Raw genomic sequence first — 27,394 nt, forward strand, 5'->3', positions numbered from 1 at the left:
AGCTCCGTTTGTAGCGATTTGTCTACATGGCTTTGGTAGTGTAATAGTAGACCCGTGTTTGTTGGTTTCACATATACCTTGGTTTCAAATATGACTGTGTCTTAAGTTTTAGTTTTCTTTCAATGTCCTTGACCCCTTCCTTACACCCCTCACAAGAAAATAATTGCAACAAGAATTTTTGTTTCCCTAGACTTGGCATATCATCTACATCGGTTGTACTTTTCCTTTTACAAGAATTACAAACCTTTTTTTTTTTTTTTGCAATAAAATTTTGTCTTATAAACTGATTCAGGTTATAGAGGTTTGCAACATCTAGCCACAACACCATTGCATTGATCTCTTTGAAGTTTCATTTTGTTTTGTTTTGTTTTTTGTTTTAGTTCTTGTTTAATGTTATTTTGTTTTGTCCTACACAAAGCCTTCTATGGTAAAGATCAAATAAACCATTTAAATATTAGCGGGGCTCCCACGAGCACAAAGCGTGCGTGGGGCAGAGCTCCATACCCATGGAATATGGTCAACCTCTTTTCGTTTGGTTGTCACATGACTGACTGAGCATACATACGTACATATGTGCCTTCAGATTGCATGGGTAGGGTGGGGGGAGACTATCAAAACAAAGGGAGTGGTGTCTGGGGCGAGTCTTGGCAAATGCACATCTTTTATGTTATCACTGATATTGTGAACTTGGGAGCTCTGCTTTTAGGCTTGGCTAAATCTATTTATTAATCTATTGAAACACTAATATAATACTTATGCATGAGTATTCTCCATAATTATATAAAAAAATTATTCTATACACCGAATCGAAATATGGCATTCAATTTGAATTACCATTGTTCTGGACTTACTAGCCTCGTCTTCGTGTGGGAACACAAAAGGATTATCACAGGCTAGTCAGTCCAGAACAATAGTAATTCAAATTGGACTCCATATTTCGATTTGGTGTACATGGAAGAGTTGACCAGAATTATAAATATAAATGTACATTTTGCAAGCAACACCCAGATGTGTTACTCAGTGTGACCACGTTTGACTGGTGCACAAGCTAAGCTGTCCAACACTTCATTTGCAGCCCTCTGGCCTGCTTGTACTGCCCCATTCATAAAACCACGCCATTCAGTTGCTGTTTCAGTCCCTGCCCAGTGAACTCTGACAAAAGATGATATTATTACAAATTAGTTCACTCTGTGTAGACTGAGAGCTTAACTACTCACACCCTCACATCGGCATGAACATCCTCCACACTCTTCTAAGAATTTCCTATGAAACCAACACATTGAGTGCAAAAGTCAAGAGCTTCTTTACATGGCCACCATTTATTTCATTCTCATGACTTTAATGTCTGAATCAACAGTGATACCATATCGAAAAATTGGATGCATGTTCCTCTTAGGGACTCAAGGGTTGACTGATGGTTTTATAGAGAAGATAATGCCACTATATAACACCCCTTTAATTCTCAAGTTTCTCAACATCTGTTAAATTATTTTGGGAGTATGGTGTGAGGTTACGTTTTCTCTTTAGTGTTTCCAAACTTACTTTTTCGAATTTCTAGACAAGACCCACTTAAGCCAGTGTGGGTCTGCAAAATTTTGAAAGGGGAAGGAGGTCCAAACATTGATTCAGAAAACATGTAATTTCTTAAATGCTATAGCTTAGATAAGCTAAAAAATTTTACAAGACAAGTAAATATTAAAAATTACATATGGTGATGTAACATGCAATCTTGTTGCAAGAAGTATGGTGTCAAACAAGTTGTAAGAGGAGATCCCAACCCCTGTGAACCTCCACCTGGATTTAACACTACCTGCAAGGGTTTAGTCTTAATAATAATGCCTACCTACCTAAGAAATGGCTCCTGTAAACAGTCTCCATAATTTGTAATTGCTCCAGGGACCATCACGTTTACTGGACATCCACCATTCCACATCTCTTTTGACCAGTCCTGATTATATAAAATGAAATAAAATAAAATAAAATAAAATGAAATAAATAAATATGAGTGACACACGTGACTTGAAATGTCTAAATGTAACCTCAAAAATCTATCAATTTACTGAGAAAATAATGTTATTGTAATTATAATTATATTTGTGAAAATAATATCCATTCATGCTGATGGTGAATCTGATGTCAAAATGATTTAAAACTAGCAAGTTGATTTGTGATTTCTTTGTTCAAGAATTGTAGAAGTTCTAGTAGGTATCTTGAACTAGGAAACATTACAGTAATAAAACTGCTAGATTTAAGTCTGTACATTTGACTTAGGTTAGAATTTCTCATAGACTCCAAAATATCCATCTTCTTGTCTGTACTCTCGATGAATAAAAAAAAAATTAACTGAGTGGCTGGGTCATTTATAAGGACTGACTGATAAAGAGAGGGCACTTATCAAGGGCAGGACATTTATTTCCTCTCTTGAGAAACAGCAGAGTGAATGGAACAAAGTTGTGATGTTTATAAAAAAAGGATCAACAGGATTAGAATAGGGGTGCTTATTGCAGTGTGACTGCTAGCTCAGTAGGGGGCACTTACCAACAAACACAAATTTGAGAGGGGTGCTCACTGGAACAAAGGCACCATATCGAATCATTATATGGTGTTCAACTCACAAAGAGAATTCTTTTAAAAATGAATTTTTTCCAAAGGCTCCTCAATTTCAAAATTGAATCCCTTATTTTCATGGAAATCTTGCACAAATTGTTGAAAATTCTCCAAAGTAAAGCTTACACTTTAAACTTCACAGATCTGTTTTTTAAGCAGTTGAACCCACCTTTATTGTAAAATCTAGAGGATTCTCAGCTTCTTCACCAAAATACAATTTCAAAGCCTTGAGGATGGCTTCTCTTTTACTTTTATCCTAGCAATAAAAAAATTCAGGATCAAAACTCAGAAGTTACAAGGAAAACTTGCATACTTCCCTTGTTTGCTGTATAATATACTAAATAAATATTATCAGGAGAAGTTACATGTTAATCACTTCTAGAGGTTAGCTTCACCTTTAAAGATATCATTAAATATCACTTTACCGCTTTTGTGCTCCACTGAGCTGCCGCATATGAAGTTATAAATCCAACAATTGCAGGGTTTCCATCACTTGATGTGGCATCAAATGTTATTGCAATAGGATTACTCTCACACAATCCTTTAGTTGTGTTTCTGGCCATGTCTCCTGATAACCCCGCCTTCCTCCAGAACGCCGTTGAGTATGTTGCCACAAACTTCATCAAATGTGATGGAGGCATGTTTTGAATAAGACGCTGCTTGTTGTATGGGAGGGGTGGACTAAATTTGATCTGACCTTGGAAAAATTGGCAATAAAGTTAGACCTCTAAGGTAAAAATAGAATGAATCAGAAAAAAGGTATGAATCAGCATGGCTATTAGATATAGGCCAGGTTGGCAATATTTATAAATAATGGCATCTAATTGGAGCAAAAATATGCATGGATATTTCTCCTTGGACATTATCCATTCTAAGATGTAAACAGTTTTCCAAGAGAAAAGCTCGAGGAAAACTATGAGCTTTTAGAAACAGACAATGTCCAAGGACAAATACTAGCTCTTTTGTAAAATAGAGGCTATTGTGTTCATTATCCTTCAAATATTTTGCAACAGATGTGAAAAAATGTTTGAAAAAAGCTCACTGTTCGCTGCGTGGGATGTTTTGTTTTGAATGTTCTGTGGTGTGACTTTATGAACACACAAATATTTCCCTTCTTAAGTAACAGCCATAGAACACTCTCTCATCTTGAATTAAATTTAAACGAAGACTTGCTGAAAATTAGGGAAATATATTGCTTGGGTGATATCTTGCGATATCCCCCAGTTTTAGTTTGGGAACATTCAGTCACATGATCAATCGCATTATAGAGCAAAAATATCTTGTGGATTATAAAATGAAAATTACACAATACTTACAGAGAAATATTCAAATAATTATTGTTCTCATTCTAACCTATTAAATGAGGTGGAATGGCTAGAATTACAAACTTGGCATTATATGACTGGCCACCAAGGCTGGTTACTATCACATGGTCATCTTCCTTTCAAAACAAAAATGTGTTAAATGAATCAAGACATGTTATTTACTGTTCAAATTTCAATTCATGTTAATGCTTCCCTCCATGTAGTTAAGGTGGTTAAGTTAAGTTAAGTAAGAGTTATTTTAACTCTGTTACACATATATCTATATTTATTTCACATACTTTACTGGCAAAGAAAAGCACTGTGAGAGCAGAATCTCATAGATCTTGAAGTTACAATTTATCATTAGCCATCCACAACATTGTATGCATGCAGTCACATTTTGATAGAACTGAATACCAATACTTTCTCCATGAGCAATTCAATTGATCAAATTTAATCACAAAACTTGCTTTAAGACAAAAGTTAAAAGTCCCTTACTCTTACTAACACAGTATCCAGGCTTTGTTAGAGCAAAACCCTGCGACTTTAAAAGTGATAAGCAAAACAGGAAGTGATTGCTTATTTTCTCATGTACTACATACTTATAGAACTTGAACTGATAAAATCTTAGAATCTCAAATCTGTTGACATTGGATTATTGGACCCCTGTCACAGGAGATGTGTTACATGTTTACCTGTTTTATTGATGTGACTGGCTGATTTAAAAGAACTCTACCTTTTCCAAGTCTACTGGTGAGTAGCTCAGTTACTCCATGTGCAGTTCCCTTTGAGCAAAAAACAAAATATACATTATACAAACATTTAATAATATGTGCTGGGTAATAACTTACTGGGTAATTTAAAATATTTTATTTCTAACTGTAAAAATTTCGTTCTATATCATTTAATAGAAGGTTCCAATACAATCCACACTCCATGTATTTAATTACTGTGTTTTGAATTTTGGCTAAAAGGAGGGGTGCTTATTGGAAAGAGGGGAGGCGCGGTGGCCTCATGGTTAGTGCTCTTGACTCCGGATTGAGTGGTCCGGGTTCGAGCCCCGGCCAGGACATTGTGTTGTGTTCTTAGGCAAGACACTTTACTCTCACAGTGCCTCTCTTCACCCAGGTGTTTAAATGGGTACCAGCAATTTAATGCTGGGGGTAACCCTGCGATGGACTGGCATCCCATCCAGGGGGGAGTAGAAATACTTCTAGTTGCTTCATGCTACAGAAACCGGAGTTAAGCACCAGCCTAATGGGCCACTAGGCTCGTAAACAGACTTTACCTTTACCTTTATTGGAAAGAGTGTGCTTACTTGAGGGGGCAGTTATCAAGACACATTTAACCTGTACTGATTCTGCTGTGGCTAGAGCTAAAAATTATAAATATACTGGCAAAATAAAACAGGTTTTCTTTGTGATTCCCTATTATAAGAAAATAAGGGAGGAGGGCTGGGGGACGATTATTTGAAAGGGGCACTTGTCTGATATACAGTGGAATCCCAATTTCTCAAACCCTCGGTTTCTCGAACCTCCTGATATCTCGAACCAAACCTTGTTTCCCTTGGATTTGCTTCACTTGTAATTTCTCGAACTCCCGATTTCTCGAACTCCCGATTTCTCAAACCAATTTGCGTTTCCCTGGAGGTTCAAGAAATCGGGATTCCACTGTATTGGCGTGGTGAGTTGGCACTAGAGCTGGGGGAGGCACTCATCAAGAAAAGATTAACCAGTGCCGATTCCACTGTAGTTGAAACTTGAAAAGTTATAAATCAAGTACCAATACCTTAATTTTCCACTCTTGTGCATGGCCCTTTACAGTTGGATCTGTCATAATAGACCACCCCTCCGAACAGTTCAGGTAATGTAGAAAATACAGGAAAGACATCTGAGATGGTGTCACTCCAAACATGATGCCTATCACTACATCAAATAACTCTTTTATAGCTAAAATAGAAAATAGTATTAAATATAAAATTGTCAAGTAGAATAGTCATGGAGATAAAAAATAATAATATGATATTAATATGATAACAACAATAGAATAAAATCGCACTTGGAAGCATTTTCAAATATGCCAGGGTAGATTTAGAAATTGAGGGAGTTGGTTAACTGGGGAGGGAGAAAAATCAGTGAGAGAGCCTTGAAAAAAACTCTTACAACACAGACTAGGGGAGAGTTAACAAGAAAGTTCCCAGGTTTCTATCTAGAGAGATCCTAAGGATTAAAGAGTGCCTAGGGTACATCTCTGAACAATGTGTGATACTGTAACACATTTCTCACCATTTGTCCATAGTGTCTGCTGTTTCCATGTCTCTAAAGTCATTCCATCCCATTCTATAGCACGAGGGCACTTACTAGGGTCATCAATGGGAACTTTTTTGCACATGTTCTCAACCTTGTAGACCATTGGGGAAAAAATATTTCAATTGTCTTGTAAAATAAGCTATCATTTAAGTCTCTCTTTCCAGCTCTGTGCTCAGTTCACTTGGTGAGCCAGCCTAGTTTCTAGGCTCTCTCATCTTCTCTCCCCTGAAAATGGGGCTTTGAGTGAGCAAAAACTTAACAAGCAAAAAGAAAAAGAAAACACTAAAATTAACTTTACATGATAAGTTATATTAATATCCAGCTTTAATAAACACACTGTACGTACAGACAGGGACAGACAGGAGGGTACAGACAGGAGGGTACAGGAGGATAGTAAAAAGAGAAGTTCAAGCAGACAAGACTGGGGATTTAAATTAAAAAAGACAAACCTTCCTATGTCATTATTAGCTATGTTTTGCAGAGAATGGCAAGCAGTGGGAGAAGAGGTGAAGGCTGGGGAAGAGCAGGGAATAGAAAGTGTTAATGTTAGTTCTATGCCCCCTCACCCCCCTCCCCCCGGCCTCCTGCTTAAACTAGCAAAACTGGGTCAAGCAAATTTGAAAGTTGAGTCGACCAGCTTTAAGTAGACAAACTATTAACTCAGAGTTGTCTGCAACTTACCTTATAGATTAACCACAACAGGTCAAGAACTGCAATATAAGACACGGGTGGAATATTACCGGAATACTTAGTAATAACATCATTACTGCTGTGTAACACTTTGCTTCCATTGTACCATTGATTATACACTTCAACATCCAATTCCTCAAGTAGACTCATAAGAGTCTTTTGATTCCTGGGAAGGAAACAAAAAATTTAGCTCAAGGAAGTAAACTTATTTTCCTACTGTAGAACCTCGCTAACTTGATAACTTGAACTCCATCAACTGAGCCCCCCAGTAACTCAAACAAAATCCCATTTCCCTTGACACCACTTTATTGTTCATTTACTATCAGCTATAACTCCAGCAACCTGAGCCATTTTTTGTTTCTCTTGGGAGTCTGAGTTAGTGGTGTTCTACTGTATATATACTAAATCTCCTTTACTTTAGGTGTTGATAAGATTTCATAAACCTGTAATGAATAGGATATCACGTTCAGTTGCTCTCACCTACATACCCATTGTCCTCCAACATCCCATCTGTCAGTTCCTTTTGCAGTTTTGAGTTCTACACTGTCAAGTCTTCCACCAACTCTGTCTAAGTTTTCAAAACACATTTTGATCAAAAGATTATACTCAAGGAGGTTGTGCCTCTGAATGAATTCTTTATCTATGAGTCCTTTGACCTCTTAGAGCGACTAGCATCCAATTTTTATTTTCCACCTCACCCCTGAATCACGCACTAAGTTCATGAGAGAAATGTAATTTAATGGCAAGTTTGACGTATCTCTCCAAGTAATCTCTCCCCACGATATCAATTGACTTTTTTTTAAACAATTAACTACTCAAAAGTAGTAAATGATGAGGAGATATAAAATATAAACTATTAAGGTAATTGCTTGATTAAAACAAGTACTAGAGATAAAAATAATATTAGAAACGTTTTGCAGAAAAGGGCTAAGAACTACTTAGCGTTTACATCTTGGGAGCGATGAACATCGCGTGATCGCCCACAAGGACTTGATGAGCTCTACATTACGAGACTTTACATCAATTTTTTACAAATGTACGATACTTGTAAAGAGTGCAACATGAAAATTTAACGGCGTGAAGGAAGATTTAAGAGAGACCAGCTGTCCGGCATGCAAGCTTAGCATGTATTACAAGGTCACGCTCAAAAGATCAACTTACCGATGCCCTTAAAAAGTTTGCACCAACAAATTATCGACCTGTCAAAACTTTTACGCATACCTTTAGCTTCGAGAACAACAAGCTTCGTGTGCGGCCGTTTCTTCAACAATTCGTACGCTGCAGAAAGGCCAGACATGCCCCCTCCTATGACGACAACGTCGACAGTTTCTGGTGAAGCGGCCATTTGTAAATTATCTTACAAGTCCCAGGAAACTTTCCTTTTGTTTTTTTGCGGAAAATTTATTAAACAATGGCTAGGATGCAAAAGTTGGGCTCAGAAAACTACTGCTCCTGACCAATCATTACCTAATAGGTCATAATGTCAGAGGAAACACGAAAATGTGCGCCCGCAAGAAATCTGGAACCAAATTTGCAGACTCTAACCAAGAGAGAGAGGTGGGGATGCAAAACACTGCAAGCAGTCACAAATTTTTTATTCTCTCTCAAGAATCCATCGGCATTTTTTTTCTGAAAGGTGAAAATGGTTCCTAAAAATCTGCCACATTAGAAATACAAGAATGTCTTAAAGGTATCCTTATGATTGTCACGGCATGATGACGTCCTAACTCGTCCCCAGTCGCCTATAAATTGCGGGCAACCTGCGCGGGCAGGGTGGGAGCGCAAATTCATAAGGTAAGGAAGAGAGGCCACACACTTCTTCTCCCGTCGTACCACATATTTTGATGACGACTGGAGACGAGTAAACTTCTTTTCTGCGTCTGGCGCTTTATAACGACAAGGGCGTAGCTCTCTTTCATCCCTTTCACACCCAACATCCGTATATTTATTCTCCAAACTGTTCTCTATACAGTCATTTCCTAAGGTTCTCACAAGGAGAATTTGCTTAACAATCAACAGCATCTGTGGCTGTTGATCTTTTCCATTATTCTCATGACCTTTAAAGTTTGATTCAGGGATGATATCGTAAGGAGAAATTAAAAGCTAGTCACTCTTCGGGGTTTAAAGGGTGAGGGGTTGGGGTTGTTGGATGAGTGACCAAAACAGAATTTCTCCCTACAAAATTAATACAATATTAAGCAGACAAGCGATGAGAATTGAGAATGAAGAAAATGTCAATCAGGGGATTATGAGTCGACCCACTACTAAATTCTCCGATCTAACACCATAACAATTGTATGGCAGAGAGTAAGGAGAATCACTAATGAGATCTTGGGAGTAAAAGAATTGACAAATCTCCGACCCAGATCCAACCGTGTTACTTAAACCAACAACTGCTTGACCGTGAAAGGTCTGGGTACCAGACTGAGGATTGACCTGAAAACAGCCTCGAGGCGAATCGTAACGATAAAATGTGTTTATTTCAGGCGCGTAGCGTCCTATACGCATATACGCACGTGCGTACTTGAAGTGACCAGAAAAATTTGAAAACAATGTTGTGTTTGCGCCAAGTTTGCTCAAAATAAGGGCAAGACGCTTTGTTCTTTGCTTGTATTCACACAACAAGAAATAAAGAACGCAGTATTTTTCGCTCAAGTGCTCTGCGCTGGCAGATTCTTGACTTCTAAAAGTCGTTCAAAAATTACATTTGGTCAGCTCGAACGCAACCGCTCTGGTTTAGATCAGTTGGGAACACGTTTCTTCCGCCTTCTTTAGCAACATGGACAAAGTTTCTTCTTGATCATACCTAATCCAACCTAGATCAGTACAAATTAAACCAAGAAGATACTGTGTTAGTAAGCTTTATGCACAAAACGATACATAACAAATAAGCAACAAAAAATATAAATTGTCGTCTTTCTTTTTTAGTTGCTATTAGTGCTGCAGAACGCGCGTTTTTCCGCCGGCAGGAAGACCTGAAGATTTGAAGATTTCCTCAAGATACCGAGAACGTCTCGTTTTACTCTTTGGAGCTTGTGCAAGGAGACCACTGAGTAATCAAGACGAAGAGCATTTAAACGCATGCAACAGGCTATACTCTTTATTTCTCGTCAATCTTTTCTCAGCCCTTGCTTCAATGATTAGGTTAAAAGGCCTCTTGAAGAATTTACCATAACGTATTTCATTTTATCAACCCACCTTCACCGTGGTACAGACAGATGGCTTAGGAATACCAGAGGGCAGCTTACGGCGCAGGCAGCATATAAAAATTGCAAAAAGCAAAACGATTAAGAAGATGACACCTGCAATTCTGTGAGAGAAAAGGAAAAATGAAATGAAAATTAAACTAGTGTTCATGTGACCGGCTACATTTGGTTCTTACGACTCAAACCACTGTAAATTTTGATTCAAGAACTATTGAAAAGACAATTTTCTGATGTAGGAAGACTTAGAAAATTTCATCGTCAAATCGGACTCAGTTCATAAAACAATGAGGAAACCTGGACACTAGATTAGTTGCCGGAGAGAAACTATTAAATTAGCGATGTCTTTTTTTCTTTAAAAGAATGTTCCGATTTATTTGATTTGGGTGGTTACCATTCAATTGTGAGAAAAGTACAGTTATTCACTCACGCTATTCCCATGATAGCACCGACACTCAATCCACTTCCCCCAACATTTGACGAATCAAACCGAATCCCGGCATCCTCTTTGGCATCGAGCAGACATCTTCCTGGACATGCGCAAATGCTGTGCAGGGACGTTGACTGTAAAGGATGAAAAATAAACAATTTAAAAACAGGAAAGGTTTGGATCTTCACATGAGCGTCCAAGATGGAAGATTGCATGAAGTATCGCCGGGAAGTTAGCGACCATTATGACAAATAAGAACGCTATTTCAAGCAAAGGACCATGTTCCTCAAGGTTTTGTTATTCGTGAAGTCAGACAGCGATGACTAGGGACTTGTAGATTGTGACCTTGACATTTTTTGGAATAGTGACAATTATCACCAAAGTACTTGGAGAAACGGCACGATTTCCGTCTTCGAATTGTTGGGAAAAAAAAAAAAACACGGAAACAAGAGTCTTCTGAAATGTATGAAAGCGATCCTCGCAGTAATAACCCCTACTTATATGGTAGTGGAAATAAGGCCGAAAAAAAAAAATTCAAGCCCGTACGAGATTTAAACCCATGACCTCTGCGCTACTGGTGCAGTGCTATACCAACTGAGCTAACAAGTCAACTAGGAGTTGGCTTGAAGTTTACTTGCTTTTACTGTGAGTTCTCTTTGGTTTTGGTTTTGTCACACTCAATCGAGGAGCGCTCTATCATGACTATCGTGATCATTATCATAATCATCATTGTTATTACCATTCGATCGGGTCGTAGTGTTAAGTAAACGAAGAGAGTTGTACGAGAATTGCAAACCTACATAGGAAGAGCCAGCGACACTCATGGGGCCGACTTTTCCAACTTCTGTTTCACTACACACCATGGAAATCGATGTTTTCCTATGAAGTGAAAATTATAAAACCCATTAAGGTTAGTTTATTACAAAAGGCAGATAGAAAGCTCTTCAAGGCACGATCCGCTGACCCCCGTTGCCCGCTAAGCAAAATTATTCCTAAGAAAAAAGAGACAAAATACAACCTCAGAAATAGAATTGTCCATCATCCTGGAATAAATTCGGAAAGGTTTAAGAATGTGTTTGTAAATAGGCTAGTTTTTAGATATAATATTTAAATTATTATTTGTCTAGTTATAGTTAATGATTGTTAGATTATCTTTTTTAATATTCAACGATTCTTAGATTATCTTTTTAATATTGTAACTTGAGATATGTACTTTTATCTTGAGAGAATAAATATATCTTATTAACCAAGCGCGAGGGCCGTACTGGGAGAATATCGGCCCGAGGTCTTGACAGTACGGACCGAGCGCAGCGAGGTCCGTACAAAAAAGACCGAGGGCCGATATTCTTCCAGTACGGTCCCGAGCAAGCTCGGTTAATAAGAGATTTATTATACGACTGAAGTTCAAAGGGACACAAGTGCGGTATCATTCAGGACCATTCGGGACAGTGCCCGGTCCAATACTGAGAGAATATTGACCGGCAATAGAGCATTTTGATTGGTTGATTTTAGTTATTGGCCCTCTGACTGCCCGAGTCGTGTAATAAAGACTATTATTATTATTATTATTATTATTATTATTATTATTATTATTATTAGTGTATTCTATACCTAAAAATCAACGCGTTGTGAGTGATTGGCTAAAAAAAAGTGGATCAATGAAGGAGTCCATTTTTTCTGGGCTCCTGATCGATGTCAGTATCTAAGGAACTGCACACCCACCCCTCCCCTAACCCAACAACAGGCAACTGATAATAAGGTAATTAACCGCCTCCCGGTTAGCTCAACTGGTTAGAGCGCCGGATTGTGTTGTGCGGGAGGTCGAGGGTTCGAGCCCCGGCCGAACCGATACTCATGGTCTTAAAATAAGTGAGGAGAATTTGCTACCTTTATATAATCAAGAAATGGATAGATATTCTAGTCTTCTCGGATAAGGACAAATAAACCGTAGGCCCCGTCTCCTGCAGGGTTAGGAGTAGGAGACGTCAATTTCCCACGCACGAGATTACTGTGTTGTGGATGTCCTCCCCTGGGGTGGGATGGGTAGGAATTGGCCCTGAAAAGCCCCCGTGGGGAGTGGTCAACTAACGTATGTATGTATGTAGGGTTAGTGTTGGCTTAGGGAAGGGGTGGGTGTGCAGTTACTCAAATTTGCTATGAGGAATCCGCGGACTTCTCGCAGGTTCATTCATTATGAAAGGGAAATTTCAGGCAGCCTGTGGAAAATTTAAATGACAGCAGCTAAACAAGTGATACTTACACTTGGCTTTTCCCCATGACTCCATAAGTCAACATACATTGTCCTTTCTTCTTGTCAAGGATGCAGTTTGAGAGATCGTGTTCTCCAATATTCTCGCGTGACACTTTAGAAGGATTTATCTGGGTAACTTGACAAACCTGCAGATGAGGTGAGGTTAGCATTACTCGATGCTCTCGCTCCTCGTGGGCATAAAAACGCTACTAAACGACCAGGGCGGAGAGAGATTGGTAACTTCTCTCCGTCCTAAAACGACATTCTCCATAACGTGGTAAATGCACGCATTTCTTAGATTACAAACTTACAGAAGAATCCTGGCAGGGGTGGCCCTGGTCGGTCCTCGGGCCACAGGGGTTCCACAGATAGTAGGTCGACTTTTGAGCGCCACCGGATGCTGAAATGTTGAATCTGTTTGATTATTAGAGAGGAAGTTAGTACAGTTGGATTCTCGAGTCTCCCCATTCCTCCCTCATCTAACAACTTATTGTCACGCAGACTTCCTCTGAATCACGCAAACGTCGTCCACATCATAGTACATTGTTATGGTAAATCATTTCCGTAGACGTGAGAGAACAAAGAACACTTTCCTGGTAATCACTGTGATAACAAAAGACTCCTTGAAAACCGACCACGTGGTATGTTTTGACTTTGTAGACAAAAAAAAAACAGTACCCAAACGTAAACTGCTTACCACCTTATCAGACAGCATGTTAAAAATATAAATAAAAATAAACAAACAAACAAATTCAGCCAAGATGGACACAAATTCAAGAAAGAACCGCTAGTTGTCTTTAGAACGTTTTTTTCCTATGTTGCCAATTTTCGTTAACGCCAAATTCATGCAAAAAATTATTCATCTAGCGGCAGAATCTTTTTCAATCAATATTACCTGCGGGAATAATTTACTCTGATACAGGCATGTCATCGACTTGAGGATACTTAAGCCTGCGAGCAAGAACTCGCAGGGGGGAGGGGGGGGGAATGGTGGTGTGAAGGAAGGAGAAACGGATACAAATAATAAATCAGCGGTATGTTTCAACGTTTAAAAGCGGTGCTTTTGCCTCGAGGGAAAAAAAGACATACGTCTGTAGCAGCGCTCTGCAGTGCTAGGAGAAAAGGACATCAAATCATCTCACCCGGTTCGAAACATTACACGGATTTCATGCTTAGCCATGGCCCAAGTCAAAGTTCAAGTTTAACACATGGCATGGATTAGCTCTGCCTCTGAACAGCATGGCCTTTTTTTTTGAGAATTAAATGAGACAAATAATTTGCAAATTTATTATCGCTGTTTCTCTGTCAAGTTACACATTAGACGCAATGCTACGAAGCTGAAGAAGAATATTAATTTTTCCGTCGCCCTTTCTAGCCGTTTTGATAAGGTTACTTTCATACCGAAGCCACCTTGAAGTCATAATAAATGAATGTTTTATCGAATCTTCAGAAAAAGACACGAGTCCCTTTGCTTATACAAACTAGACCTTTCATCTCAGCCGATCTTCTCTAAAGCATTTTAAAAAGCTAACACTTACCTCGCTCCATTTGTTTTCTGTCCTGCAACGCTCCAAATATTTATCTCCCCTTCATCCGTAGAACATCTGCAAGCGTCTATCTTTTCGCATTTTTTTAGTGCTTGCACTAGAGACGAAGATAAAATTAAAGCGGAAGCGAAAATAAAGAACTTCATTCTGAGGAATACTGGTATCTTGATGGTGACGGGAGAACGATGGAGTGGATTTATTGTAAGCTCCTCGTAAAATGTGGTAACACTATACCATGCAGACAACACCCACGTGAGCGATGGTCTCACGCACAAAGCTGTATGCTGATTATTGTTGTTATGGGATCAAAAGCGGCTCGTGTTAAAATAACTCGACGGATATACTGTGTTTTGTTTACAACGGAGGGATTACATGCAATCTTCGGATATTTGCTGAGAAATATTCCTGATGGGTTGAAACGCTTCAAAATAGGAGACAAAATGTATACCAATGTCTTGTAATCATGGATCGGATATGTGAAGAAAATAAGGGAGAAATAAAGACGTGTCAGTTGCATAAATTATCTCGTCATACTTTCTTTGAATTGTTTGACGCTCGTGACCAAACAAGCGAGACCTGATCTATCACGCAATACAGGACGTAACTTGTTGATTTGCTGATGTGACACAAATCTGCTATTCAGATGTTTCTATGCTTGCCAGGTTGCTGTGGCAAAAAGGACAAATTTGGCGCTCGTTTAAGGCTGAAGCTTTCTCCTCCCTCCCTTCTCGAGCAATATTGCGTTATCTGGCGGCAATTGGTAGCTGAACAAATACTGTGTTAATATGTGCCCTCGTTTATGAGCTGATTATGTATTACTGCATGTCTGGAATGTTAATCGTGCACTAACCAAGAGCTCGCGAGTCTATAAACGGAGAAACCACAGAAGTAAACGGTTTGGTCATTACTCGCGTTGAAAAACCCTTCTACATTAGATATTTACCGCCATTTGTTCCTTTGGGTGGCCTAGGAATTTTTACCAGAACTGTAATTAGTTATTTTATTTTCTAAACCATTACTTGTCTAAACCTTTTTTTATATAAGAACGCGGGAAGTTTGGAGAGCACGAGAGAAGCGTAAGAGTTGCTTTTAGCTACGCCTCGAGCAATTTTTACGCGGAGAGCACAAGAGAGACCTAAGAGTCGCTTGAAGCGTAGCCGAAAGCAACTCTTACCCTTCTCTCGTGTGCGTCCATAACTCGATCAGCACGCATACTAAGTAGTGGACCAATTCTTCATTTACGGGTTTTGTTTATCGTTTTCAAATGAATCAGCCATTTAAAGGAATAGATTATGGTAATTATTTGTTGTGGAAGGGACAGATGACAAATTTTAACGTTGCGTGAGTACTGACCAAACCACTCAGTTTTTCTGTGGTTTTCTTTCGTTTATGGACTGGCGTGCAATTGGTTAAGTCATCGCGGTTTTCTGAGCAGCACAGATTAAAAAACACTCAGAAAGATCTAGGTCTGTGAGACTTATCCAAAGAATTCCAAAGTGGCCTCTTTTCCCGATAGACTTTGAAGGATCCCTGGCGGCTGATGGTACGGTAGATACTGGATGGCGACGGGGGACCAGTGGGTGGGGGTAAATGGGGTATCCGTATATTATATATACGACGGAAAAGGTACCACGAGACGAAAAAAGCTGTGAATTATGGGGTATGTCCAGTTCAAGTTTCTGATTCTTTGTCACGCACGACCTCGGACGACGAAGACTAGACTTAGAGCTCTGCAATATGAAACGATGGCTCCTTACTCTTGTAGTCTACTGGGTTTTACCTCTCCTACAGGGAGTCAGAAAGTGTTCCAAAATTGACGCCTGCCGTTGTTCAACCGATGAAGGAGAGATCAATCTTTGGAGTCTAGCAGGAGAGGACGATGTGCCGAGGTAAGCGCGTGTAAAACTGAGAACAGAGGGGATCGATATTTATCACAGATACCCACACCACAATACCCTATCATTAAAGTGCACAACATCGAAGATTGGCCCTGTCGATGAGCACTTTTAGTGAGAATGGCGTCGTTAGAAAGTCACAGTATAAAGTTAACCAGAAGCACCCGTTCATCAAACGGGTGCTTCTGGTTATTCTTCGCGGCCTATCAGATAATTATGCGAATTATGCGATTACCTCGGTCTGTACATTGTGAGATTTAACGCCACTAACTCAGCCTGTATATTGTACGATTTAACGCTATAAATTAACGGCGTAAAATCCTACACTAAAGATAACACCGACTAAGAAATAAGACATAAGAAAAGGGCTTTTCTTATGTACGTTGAAAACCTCGAAAAGGACAACTCGCTAAAATGGGTTCTTTTCATCAAAGTAAGCGGTCAGATAACAAGCGATACGCTGTGGAAGTAGGGTGAGGTATTTTCAAACGTCAAATTCTCAAGTTGAGAATTTGACGTTTTTTTTTCCCCTTAGAGCGGTCGTAAATATTCCCATACAAACTCTTATAATTCCGCCATGACTGTTATTGCAAGATGATCATCTCAAATGCAGCTGGAGCTTGGGTCGCCTGTGGGTAACGGCGTAAAATCTTACAAATACTTGGTAAAAGAAATTACGCCGTTAGTTAACGGCGTAAAATCTCACATTATATATAACAGTGACTGAAATCAGTATATTACCATTCTTCACCAGAGGGAAGTCCTATTACCGCATCACAGATGTATCGGAAAAAACATTACTAAAATGTACGTTCCTTAGATCTGCGTAGCGCTGCTTTCAATTTTTTCCTGCTTAAGTAAATTTTCTTAAATCCATTTAAATGAACCTCGAAGGAGGTACAGTTTTCAGCCTCCATAAATAAGTCACGGAAGGGAGTAATCTGCATGCTACAATGGCGCCAAATGTAAACAAACCTCGTCACGCCTGTTAACCGTCCCAGTGTGAATTTACGACCCGACCTTTTTTTTCTGGAGCTGTGATAAAAGTCTGGATATACCGCAGGCTTTAAGCGACTCATTATCCCCCTCGGAGTAACTTTTGTCTCAAAAACAGGGGTAGCTCTCTCTCTTTTCAGACATATCTGAGAACAAGGCCGGTCCGAGCTTAACAAATAGATCGTGAGCTCAAGACTTTTATCGCGTGATAGGTGACGACGGCGACGTCGGAATCAATTGTTATGCATAAAAATCGAGTAGTCGTTCTAAACTTAACAAAGGACAGGCTCGAGTTTTTATCAAATTTTGTTCACAACTGCACATTGTAAAGGTTAAGCAATGCACTCTCTATCACGGAATTCTTTTTAATAGATTGCGAGTAGTTTGAGCAATCAGAGCACATCATTCGTCATAGATCTCTAGCGAATTAGTGTAGGGACCATCGGAGAATAGCATCAATCGCGGTATTATCAGTTAGAGGGTCCAGAACAGCTTAGTTTGTTCGACAGAGGGGTGGGGGTTGCCTTAAGGAAATTTATGTAATTACTGAGTCTGTTATTTCTCTATTACACTTTGGTCGGATATCTATACAGTTGTAATAATCTTTTCATAACAAATTTAAATTCATCTCTTGTCTAAAGATTCAACTTTCCGCCGGTACCCGCCAATTACACTCCAGGCCAGACGAATGATTCTTATCAATGGAATCCTTGCAATCCATGGACAGCAAGAGTATTTCCCAACCAAACAACAACCAATGGCTGCGTAGAGGTTGCGGTGAGTTCACACTTTCAAAGTTCTAATGGCTCTTTTTCAAAATCACGTGAGATTTTGTTTCTGCCGCGGACTAAAAGTAGCGTGGGCTCGTATTGGAAGGACAAAATTCAAAATGGCGCCTTCGGGGTGAGAGAAACACTTCTGTATTTGTCATGCCTTCTCATTACAACTACTGCATTCCATTGTGTACTAACCACTCCAGAAAAAATAGAAATTTATCATTTTATCGTATCCCAAAGGACGAAAGTCTTAGGAAGAAATACAAAAGGTTAATCAGAAACAAAACATTGAGGCTGGAATCCTCTCATACTCGAATTTGTTCCGCACATTTTGAAGGAGGTAAGAAGAAATATTCCTGGCAATTGCCGTCTATCTTCTCATGGCGTAAACCATGTAAAGAGAGGAAATTACCTACAAGGAGGGGGCTTGCTTTTAACGATGTAATGTCAGAAACTGATCTCGCTATTGGTTCTGAGTTCGAGTTTGAAGTTGTTCAAGCTTGTGTAGCTAGTAAAAGACTACACAGAAACTGTCGAGTCTGAGACACCCTCAGTGGAAGCTAATAATGTTCTATCCGCTGAATTTAACTGTACCGTGTCCCATGAAACTCAAAGAGATACAAATCGGGACGAACGGAAAGAGCAGAAAGAGATGGAGGAGCAAATTAAAATACTCCAAGAAAAAACCAGTGCCCTAAAGATTCAGTTCACAAGCGAGAGTTCTGTATCAAAAGGTTTCAAAATGACAGTAAGAGCATCTCTTTTTATACTGGATTTCCTAATTATGAGACATTAATGACCTGCTTTGAGTTTGTTGCCAATAAAGCACAGAATATGAGCTATGGGAATTATGACAGAAAACTTTTTAACACCTCACCTCTTCAGTCTCCTGGTGCAGTCAGGTCATTGTCTTTGTTAGATGAATTTTTTTCTTGTGCGTGTTTGATTACGACTTGGGTTATTAGAAAGAGACCTCGCTGATAGATTTTGTGTATCAGAGAGCACTGTGTCGTGCATTCCTAAAAGTTGGATGTGCCTATTATGTTTAGAACTAGAGCCTCTCATCAATTGGCCTCATAAGGTGCAGATAGTTGATTTCATGCCAGCTATTTTTAAGGCAAAATACCCCGGTGTTGTCGTCATTATTGATTGCACTGAAATCAAGATGGAAACACCTTCTGCACTGGATAATCAGTCTGCATGTTATTCATATTATAAGTCAAACACTACTATAAAAGGAAACTGTTTGGGGCTGCGTTGGTGGGAGTAACGAAATAATTTGGATATATCAACAAAGTTGAAATGGTAAATTGGCCACCGTAACGATTACAAAAGCTGACGTTTCGAGCGGTAGCCTTTCGTCGGAGCGAATAGAAAGGCTACTATGAAAGGCCTTGTAGGAATTAAACCATCAGGGGTCTGTTCATTTGTTGGTGATTTGTACACCGGATCAATTTCTGATAAAGAAATTATAATTCAATCTGGTTTCCTTGATAAACTTTCAAAAAGGATGTAGTAATGGCAGATAAAGGATTTTTAATTCAGGATGAGTTGGCTGCTAGACAAGCACATTTTGTAATACCCCCATTATTGAAAAAGAAACTGCAGTTCTCTGAGCAGGAACTTGATAGTACTAGATCCATTGCAGACCTCCGTATTCATGTAGAACGATGTATGGAGAGGATAAAGAACTACCACATATTTGATAGAGCATTCCCTATTAGCATGGCTGATAGATAGTGCAAGTGACATTTTTGTTGTAATTTGTGCTTTAGTTAACTTCCTTCCTCCATTAATTAAGTGAAAATGACTCTCTGAACAGTAACAATTAATTAGGATTGCATCAGTAGACATTTGAACAGTTGATAAAATTATTGCATCAAGCTTTAAGGTAACTGGTGTGACATATAACCAGTTTGTTTAAGGTACATGTATGTGTTACAGGCCAAAATTAAATTATTGCATCAAGCTTTAAGGTAACTGGTATGACATATAACCAGTTTGATTAAGGTACATGTATGTGTTTACAGGCCAAAATTAAATTTAGGTTGAATTTCTGAATTTCCTTTGTCTCATAATACACCCATAAAATATACCTACAGGTATGACTATAATCTTGTGTTACAAAGTGTGCAATGTTTAATTTTGGGGTTGCCTAATGAAGTCTTAAGTGTGAACGAATGAAGCTAATTGCAAATAAAACAAATTGACAAAATACCTGTGTTACTCTCTGCTGCTCACTAGTCTCCATTAAAAAAAATAATAATAATTATGATAAATAGGCCAAACCACTAAATAAAGTACTTTGTTCCAAGACTTTACTTTATTCTTCAGTGAGATAAAAGGGAGACAGCCCATACTTGACCCTTGGGTATGCCAGTTCAGGTAGTACATTCTTGTTAAAAAAATTCTCTAGTTTTGGCAGCTGTTCGCTCCAGAAGGAATTGTTAAACTGCACTCTTTCTTTGAACATTTCGGTGCCACCTTTCACTACGAAATCAGTCCATATCCTGAAGCAGCAAAACATTTGCTGATGTATTTGAAAATAATATTGGTGATTTCTGTTAATGGAAATAGGACCCTCAAACATTTTGCAAATTCCCTTTCTAATTGGAGCATCTTTAAGCGTTTCCCCCCCTTGGAGTAAAATGTGTTTTACTTCAATTAGCCCATCAGGAGTACATTCTAGAGGGTCATGGACTAAACCATCTGGGCTTGCTCCCAAAAACCCATAGGATGTACTTACAATGAACCCACTTTTTTTCATAGTTATTTCATGACCATCTTTCTGCATTTGAGCAATGTATTCATTGATGATCTCTGGCTCTTTGTCAAGACCTTCCTTCATGAAATCAGTTTGGAATGGTTGCTTTTAATGTAATACCTCTTGGAGGGCTGCAACTGGAGAAGTTGACTCATACTTGCCACTTGTTTGGATTTTAATGCTGTAATCCTAAAATTCCTTGCTTCATTCCATTTTAAGTTAGTTTCCATGTTTAATGATTGCTCCTTAGTTTCTCTTTCAATCACCTGAATTTGATCATCCTCCAAAGCCAACTTTCTTTTAATTCTGGAACAACGCTCTTTCAGCTCCTGTAAGCTAATGGGGTGGACCTTTGGTGGTGAAATGATGCGTGTAGCCGCTGAATCGATGGGTTAATTTCAGAGTCTTTTAATCCAGGTTCATCAAATAAACGGCATACAAATATGTTTCTGAAAGTAGAATTACACAATCGAAACTTGCAAACGCGAAGCAAAATAAAGCAAAATGAAAGTATACAAAGCTCAAATAAATCGAAATGTCGAACACTTACAAACAATCTGAGGGTTCCCTCTCAAAATAACTGAAAAATGTTCGTCGAAATCGATAGGCTGAAAACGATTCACATTCACAATCTTCAGAACAAATTTCATCATACACATGGCCGAGCAAGATCACACGCTCGGCCTGGTAACAACTAGAGATGCGTCATGTTAAAGTCATGAAATGTCCGTATGGAACCTGCAATGCGTTCAGTGTCACTAGGTCTTTTACAGTAGTCGTGTTCATGACTTATATCTTCAAGCACTTCCTGTGGGCTTTTTCTCAGTAATATGTGCAACAAACCAATTTCTTGGCCTTTACTTGCCAGGTTCTCAAGTTTACATTTCAAATTGTAGAGTTCTGTTCTGTCCACGTTTCTTTGATGCGGGGCCCTCACGTCTTTACTTTGACGTAAGCCATCAGCATCTGATTTCTTTTAACCATGTTCATGTTTTACAAATTTCACATGGTGAATTGGGTGGTTATCTAATTTTCTTTTCCTGCTGGGTTTGTTCCAATTACAAGGCTGAAATGTGCAAGCTGCAATTTTTGCATTATGTTCACAGAATTCTTCTACGAAGAAAAGCATAGAAGAAACATGATCACAATAACCTTCGATGCCAGCAGGGCAGCCACACTTTGCACGAAGAATCTTACCATCCCTCAAAGTAATAAAGGCAGTGTATGAAGTTGATTTCTTCATAGACAGCAAAATCTTTCCTCTGAGATGGCACGATCCATCTTCACTAAGATGTTTTTCCAACTTAACAACATGACCGGAATTAAAGAAGTTATATCCTTTATTAAGGGTTTGGTGGTAGAAGTTCCTTTTCCTGACACATTTTGGACCATAAACTTTCATATCATATTATAGTCCACAACTGGAACATCTGAAAGGTCATCGTTGTATTCTTCTCTAGGAAATTAATCAGGAAATTTTCGCACAGTCCAAGGCGCGCTTTCTTTTTTAACAAGTTTGCTCCTCCGTCTGGGTCAATCACTTTACAGTTGATTTTCATATAATCCTTCACCCTGGAAGAAGATCTAAAATTAACCATCGAATAATTCTGTTTTACAAAGATTCATCGAACCACCGATCGAACTCCAGCTCCACAATTTTACCATTGAACAAGCGCTGCCTTTTTTCCCGTTGTTCGACCTCATCTACACTGCAGCCAGCGTCTCAACATCCAACTGTTGCATTCTTCGGGAGATTCCTTTGGAAGTTTTGCCCCAGGAATGTCATATTCTGTTAGGCAAACAGAATTAAGCCGAAAATTTCCCGCTTGCATGTGAAGGCTCCACCATGTTGCACAAACCAATGTTGTCCTTCCAATATGGGCCCGTGTTACAACTTGCCCGTGGTAAAGCAAACACCACGTGATTTTGAAAATGAGCCATATGACTATCTGCCCAGTCTCATTTTGGCGGCGTTCCTGTATTAGAGAGAAGCACAATCGTGTAGGTGGGATTTCTTCATAGCTCTATCACCGAGGCGGTTTTCTGCGACTTCTCAGACGATACAGAAGAAGTGTCGCACTTCAAGCGTACGTGCACTGCCTGGATTACTCGACGCAGTCATGAAGAAAGGGACGGTTTTCTACGCGTGAGAATCTCTTTACGCCGCCGCGCCCCATAGCTAGAATCAAAGTTCTCTTTTTATGAGTCAGCGTTGTACAAGTCTAGCAAGTTCTAGTCCAGTCCAGACTCCATCCAGCTGTAGTGTAGCTCTCTAACACTACGGGTGTCCTTAAGCAAAGAGAGCCTGGAATAAACGTTCTGCAAGGTGACACTAGTTTAATGGAGAGGGACACAATTAACTCTTTCACTCCCAAGTTCTAATTGGTAATTCTCCTTATTGTCTGCCATACAATTCTTATGATGCTAGATCAGAGAATGTTGCATTTGATCGACTAATAATCTCCTAATTGATATTTTTCTTTATTCTCATCACTGGTCTGCTTGATGTTGTATTGATATGGCAAGGAGAAATTCTGTCTTGGTCATTCATGGGAGTTCAAAGGGTTTACCTCAAGCGGAGCGCATCCTCAGGATTATCAGTTAATTCGGTGCATGCATTAAGCTTCTTAAATAGACCTTGAACTAAGTATTCTAGCTGGGAAAGGGGGAGAGGTTACTTTACAAACGCTGTCGAAAACGTGAAGAAGCTGTACCAAGCCTCCTTATTAACGCACGGTTTATTCACTTGATATTACGACTCTGTTACAACGCTTCGGTTAACCCCCGTGTACTTCCCCATCACAGCTCTTCGCTTATTCGAATGAAAAGACACCAAAAACGTTGCATTACAGGCACGTGGAACAAACAAAAAACAACTTGCCGTATACATGTTGTTTGGTTACGTAATAGACAAACGAAACACTTATAATGTCACCAATTTTAAGACTAATAAATGTATCGTACAGTTTCCAACACTCAAAAGCGTTTCATATTGATATGTACAATGATTTGCGATTTTGTTCAAATCACTTATTTAGGTCGTTGTTGATCCACAGGTCTGTATGATCCAAGAAACACCTCCATTTGGAACTTATCATAAAGACATTGGACAGCAAAACTTGAGCGACTGCGTTTTTGATCAGGGGACTGGACTGTGTGCATTGACATACGGAGTCAAGGGCAACAAACAAATGTAAATAATCACCACTGGTTGATATTTGTCATAAATCAAACTTCTCTTTGTTGAAGGAGATCATCAAATCTTTAAACTTAACCACCAGTCAGGGAAAGACCTGAAGGAGCCAATAAGAACTCAAAATAAAAACAAGCAAACTGGTTGAAGTGCATCAAAACGCCAGATTTAAATCCAAAGGTTTGAGAGGGGCGTGAAAAAGGTCTGTGTACGAGACCGGGTAAGAAACAGAGAAACAAAAAGAGTTAGGTTTCAGGTTTTGTTCTTTAACACAAAACTAGTGCCTTTTCCGATCACCTTCATTGTGAAATAAGGAATTGCTGTATTCATTACTGTTTATCAGTTAACGTCAGTGTATAAAACACACAGGGCCAGTTTTTTTTTTTACACGACGTCTAACCCAAACCACTGTTTTACGCAAACAGGAGGCCTCAGGCTTTCTCTACAGAAGCGTTAATTCAAGGACTGTTTAGGACGCGGTTTTGTTAACTGACAACAGCTAAACTTTGCTGAAATAGTTAGACCACAGTGTTATATAGCCATTGATTCATACTCAGGATCCTATTTTCCAAACAGAAAAACCAAAATTATCTTAATGTGTAACGAAACAGAAGAAGGGAGAGTGGATCCCATGAGCAGATTTACTTCGAAATACGTAAGTCCTCACTCTCTGCTCTAGCTTTTCAGGTGCAGAGGGGTGGAGGGGGTGCGCAACCCCCCCCCCCCCATCTTGACCTGCTGCTTTTTGTCACCCGTCAGTTAGGTCAAATTCAGGGTCCGTCTCTGCTTTCATGCTACTTAGCAATTAAGATCCTTCTTTCTTGGTTGGATGTTACACCCAAATGTAAAACCAAAATTGAAAGCTTTTTAAAATTTGTTTTAAGACTCGTTTTAAACTGCATACGGGCGACTAAAACTCACACTTTATCTCGATAATCCCTTGGTCTCGTTTGGTCCACACAGTTGGTCCACACAGTTCGTACCGTAGGCAATTTAACCTCATTAACCGTAATCAGCAAGCACTCGTCGCTGTCGAGTTATTCACCTGATGTTGTTGTTGTCGTTTGTTGGTTTGTTTGTCTTTTTTTTCCCCGCTTGTTTGCTCCTTTCCCCTAACCAACCTCTACCCCAAGCCTCCGCCCTTCCCCACAACAAACTTCTGCACTGGGAGGTCGGTTTATAAAGTGAGCAACAAAACTGGTGGATAAGGAAGCCGGAAAAGTCCATGCCCGTACCAGGGCGAAAACATGTCACGAAATGGTCATGCTATTCTTTTCGTTTTGCAGGAAACGAGATTGCATTCCAAATGCGCATGTCCTGGGAGGTGCAGTAGTCCGAGTAACGCGGGCTTAGGTACTGGTCAAATCATGGGTATTGTGTAAGTATTACCTCAGAGAAATAAGACGAGTTTCACCTCATTCAAGAGGACTGTTGGAGTAAGCTTTTCACAGTAAAAATATGAATTTCAATCAGTATAATTAAGCGCTATTTTTCTTCTACTGCAGTTTTGGGTCTGTTGCTGCTATTCTTGTTTTTGCCTTCGTTGTTTTTATCGTCTTTTTGCGTAGAAAGCTTCCTGAAGGAACTCCTAAACCGCCTGTCTGCACCACAGTTAAGGTGGGTGTAACGCTAACCCATGTTACTTAATTAGAAGGTGATTTTGACCGGTAGGAATCTCGTTGTTACCCGACAAATATATCTGATCTGCTATTCTGAAATGACCGTCAAAAAATTAAGCTTCATTCAGTCGGACATATACTTTAAACTTTTTAAGTTATATTTCAGTGTTTCCCTACCCAAGTCAGATAAGCGCCAGTCACGCAATGTTACTATTACGTGATGCATGACGTGACGATTTCGTTTTGTTCGTTACGGCGCTAGTACTCGACGCAAGAAACGAATCCTCCATGCTTCACTTTATGCTCTGCAGGTTGGGTTTGAAGTGATAATGGCCAAGGTCTGTCCATGTTACAAGAGGCTGGAGTATTCGTCTATTCCCTGATAAACTATTAACGTATAACATTTCTGTTGTAATTTGTATCTATGGTTTTCTCTGTAATATAATCGAGAGCTGAAACAAAAACGCCTGATCAGATCTTTGAGATGCGCAGTTTTTTAACCGTGGGGTTTGAATATTGGTTCTTCTTTTAAAAAGGTGGTGATCATGATAAACCTTCATTTCACCCCAGATCGAAGAGTAGCGCCAGAGTTGCACTGAACCCGAAAGAGAAAAAAACAGAAACAAGTAATATAATATAAGGGTGTAATAGATTCAGAAAAGGAAAAAAATTATAATGATAGTACCAATAATAATGCGAATCATCTAATACATCTAGTTGTAGATAACTTTTTAAGTCAGCATTTTAAAACACTTTAACCCCGTAAGAGTAACTGGCATCTAATTTCTCGATCCTAAACATAGTACCCCTGAAACAAAAGTTTTGCCAGGAGAATAAAGGAAATGATCAGCAGCTAGAAAGCTTTTGATCGTTGAACAAATTCTTCTTGTATGGAGAATATGCATACTGATGTTAGAGTGTAGCACTTCCTAAATCATCCCCGAATATATTGTAAAACCAAGGGGCAAGCAATTTGAAGGAGTGGTTTACCTTAAATAGTAGTTAGCTTTAGGTGTAACTAATCGTGATATTTGATATACGATAGATAAAGAACTTCAAAGTGTGACTAGCGTCGCGTGACTGAGGTCGCGTCACTAGGAACTAGCGGGAAAGCCGCGTGATTTCCGTTAAACGATCCGTTTAAGCTCAGCTACCTGAAGGGATTTGAATACTGGACAATCCAAAAGCATCTCATTTGTTCCAAATTCAAAAGGGATTAAACTAAGTTTCTTGCGCCACAGTGACCCCATCACGCTGTACATACATACAAACATATACTTTAGTCAACTCGAATTTACAGAGTAGTTGAGCTCATATCTTCGAGAAAGAAAAATACATAAGTCAGTCAAATTATAAATAGAACTACTACTAATACTCTAATAAAAAATTACTACTAAAGTTCATTTTCCTTATGGCTATCTTAAAATCTTTAAATGATGTACTCGTTCTCATGCTGTCAGGGAGCGAATTCAAAGTTTTTGCTGCTTGATATCGGATGCACTCAAGACCATATTTTGTTGTTTTTGTTACTGAGGTGGAGTCAGAATATTCTTTTCTCTCAGTGAATAACTGGAATTACGAACAACAAAAAGTTCTTTTAGATATCCAGAATACATAAAAGCAAATAAGCTCTTGATAACTACCATTAGAGTTTTGTGAAGTCTTTCAGTATATAAGGACGCTATCTTTGCTTTATTTAACAGATCATCATAACTAGACAATGGATCATTAAAAATAAATCGTAAAATACGTTTGTTCAAAGACTCTAGTTTATCACAATTTCTATTGCCTGAAAAATTCCATACAAGAG

At 39.1% G+C, this 27,394-nt stretch overlaps 3 protein-coding genes, 1 long non-coding RNA gene and 1 pseudogene across 8 annotated transcripts; 2 read left to right on the forward strand and 3 right to left on the reverse strand.

The window, feature by feature from the left end:
- Positions 1-269: 269 nt before the first annotated feature.
- LOC111332332 (putative flavin-containing monoamine oxidase A) lies at positions 270-9,248 on the reverse strand. Of its 4 annotated transcripts, none has more exons than XM_022937662.2 (11): positions 8,132-9,248; positions 7,399-7,478; positions 6,902-7,076; positions 6,197-6,311; positions 5,700-5,860; positions 4,607-4,696; positions 3,961-4,048; positions 3,033-3,304; positions 2,777-2,863; positions 1,848-1,948; positions 270-1,152 (listed from the first exon to the last, which is right to left on the reverse strand). In XM_022937662.2, exons 2-11 carry the CDS (start codon positions 7,413-7,415, stop codon positions 1,014-1,016), a joined length of 1,245 nt encoding a protein of 414 aa, XP_022793397.2. In that variant the 5' UTR covers positions 7,416-7,478; positions 8,132-9,248; the 3' UTR covers positions 270-1,013. The 4 variants fall into 4 exon arrangements, with proteins under 4 accessions (XP_022793397.2, XP_022793391.2, XP_022793383.2 ...); XM_022937656.2 differs by having other exon boundaries at positions 3,961-4,044; positions 4,648-4,696; positions 7,391-7,478; XM_022937648.2 differs by having other exon boundaries at positions 7,391-7,478.
- A 123-nt stretch (positions 9,249-9,371) lies between these two features.
- On the reverse strand, positions 9,372-15,688 carry LOC111333370 (uncharacterized). Its single transcript, XM_088742041.1, has 7 exons — positions 14,333-15,688; positions 13,106-13,208; positions 12,804-12,940; positions 11,344-11,422; positions 10,544-10,677; positions 10,109-10,220; positions 9,372-9,726 (listed from the first exon to the last, which is right to left on the reverse strand). Exons 1-7 carry the CDS (start codon positions 14,485-14,487, stop codon positions 9,682-9,684), a joined length of 765 nt encoding a protein of 254 aa, XP_088598167.1. The 5' UTR covers positions 14,488-15,688; the 3' UTR covers positions 9,372-9,681.
- A 323-nt stretch (positions 15,689-16,011) lies between these two features.
- On the forward strand, positions 16,012-27,352 carry LOC111333381 (uncharacterized). 2 transcript variants are annotated; one of them, XM_022938933.2, is made up of 7 exons: positions 16,012-16,230; positions 17,874-18,009; positions 23,829-23,965; positions 24,542-24,620; positions 25,252-25,343; positions 25,471-25,582; positions 25,896-27,352. In XM_022938933.2, exons 1-7 carry the CDS (start codon positions 16,079-16,081, stop codon positions 25,965-25,967), a joined length of 780 nt encoding a protein of 259 aa, XP_022794668.2. In that variant the 5' UTR covers positions 16,012-16,078; the 3' UTR covers positions 25,968-27,352. The 2 variants fall into 2 exon arrangements, with proteins under 2 accessions (XP_022794668.2, XP_088598165.1); XM_088742039.1 differs by having other exon boundaries at positions 25,252-25,318.
- LOC148718581 (uncharacterized) lies at positions 18,021-20,223 on the forward strand (annotated as a pseudogene).
- Positions 19,525-22,625, reverse strand: LOC148718582 (uncharacterized). The gene is made up of 3 exons (XR_015994320.1): positions 21,323-22,625; positions 20,893-21,221; positions 19,525-20,518 (listed from the first exon to the last, which is right to left on the reverse strand). It is a non-coding gene; the product is annotated as an uncharacterized LOC148718582 (long non-coding RNA).
- Positions 27,353-27,394: the final 42 nt, after the last annotated feature.

The sequence above is a fragment of the Stylophora pistillata genome, chromosome 12 (assembly GCF_964205215.1).
Source record: "Stylophora pistillata chromosome 12, jaStyPist1.2, whole genome shotgun sequence".
Taxonomy (NCBI): domain Eukaryota; kingdom Metazoa; phylum Cnidaria; class Anthozoa; order Scleractinia; family Pocilloporidae; genus Stylophora; species Stylophora pistillata.

Excerpts from the sequence above, each read along its gene's own strand:
- LOC111332332 (XM_022937648.2), bottom strand. The coding sequence starts at position 8,255 with ATGGCCGCTTCACCAGAAACTGTCGACGTTGTCGTCATAGGAGGGGGC. Across the intron at positions 4,697-5,699 it reads CACAAGAGTGGAAAATTAAG|GGAACTGCACATGGAGTAAC; the intron begins GTATTGGTACTT and ends TTTTGCTCAAAG. Across the intron at positions 3,305-3,960 it reads CATTCCACCTCATTTAATAG|GTCAGATCAAATTTAGTCCA; the intron begins GTTAGAATGAGA and ends AATTTTTCCAAG.
- LOC111333370 (XM_088742041.1), bottom strand. The coding sequence starts at position 14,487 with ATGAAGTTCTTTATTTTCGCTTCCGCTTTAATTTTATCTTCGTCTCTA. Across the intron at positions 11,423-12,803 it reads GTCATGGGGAAAAGCCAAGT|GAAAACATCGATTTCCATGG; the intron begins GTAAGTATCACT and ends TTCACTTCATAG. Across the intron at positions 10,221-10,543 it reads GGTGCTATCATGGGAATAGC|AATTGCAGGTGTCATCTTCT; the intron begins GTGAGTGAATAA and ends TTTCTCTCACAG.
- LOC111333381 (XM_022938933.2), top strand. The coding sequence starts at position 16,079 with ATGAAACGATGGCTCCTTACTCTTGTAGTCTACTGGGTTTTACCTCTC. Across the intron at positions 24,621-25,251 it reads GCAGATTTACTTCGAAATAC|GAAACGAGATTGCATTCCAA; the intron begins GTAAGTCCTCAC and ends TTCGTTTTGCAG. Across the intron at positions 25,344-25,470 it reads GGTCAAATCATGGGTATTGT|TTTTGGGTCTGTTGCTGCTA; the intron begins GTAAGTATTACC and ends CTTCTACTGCAG.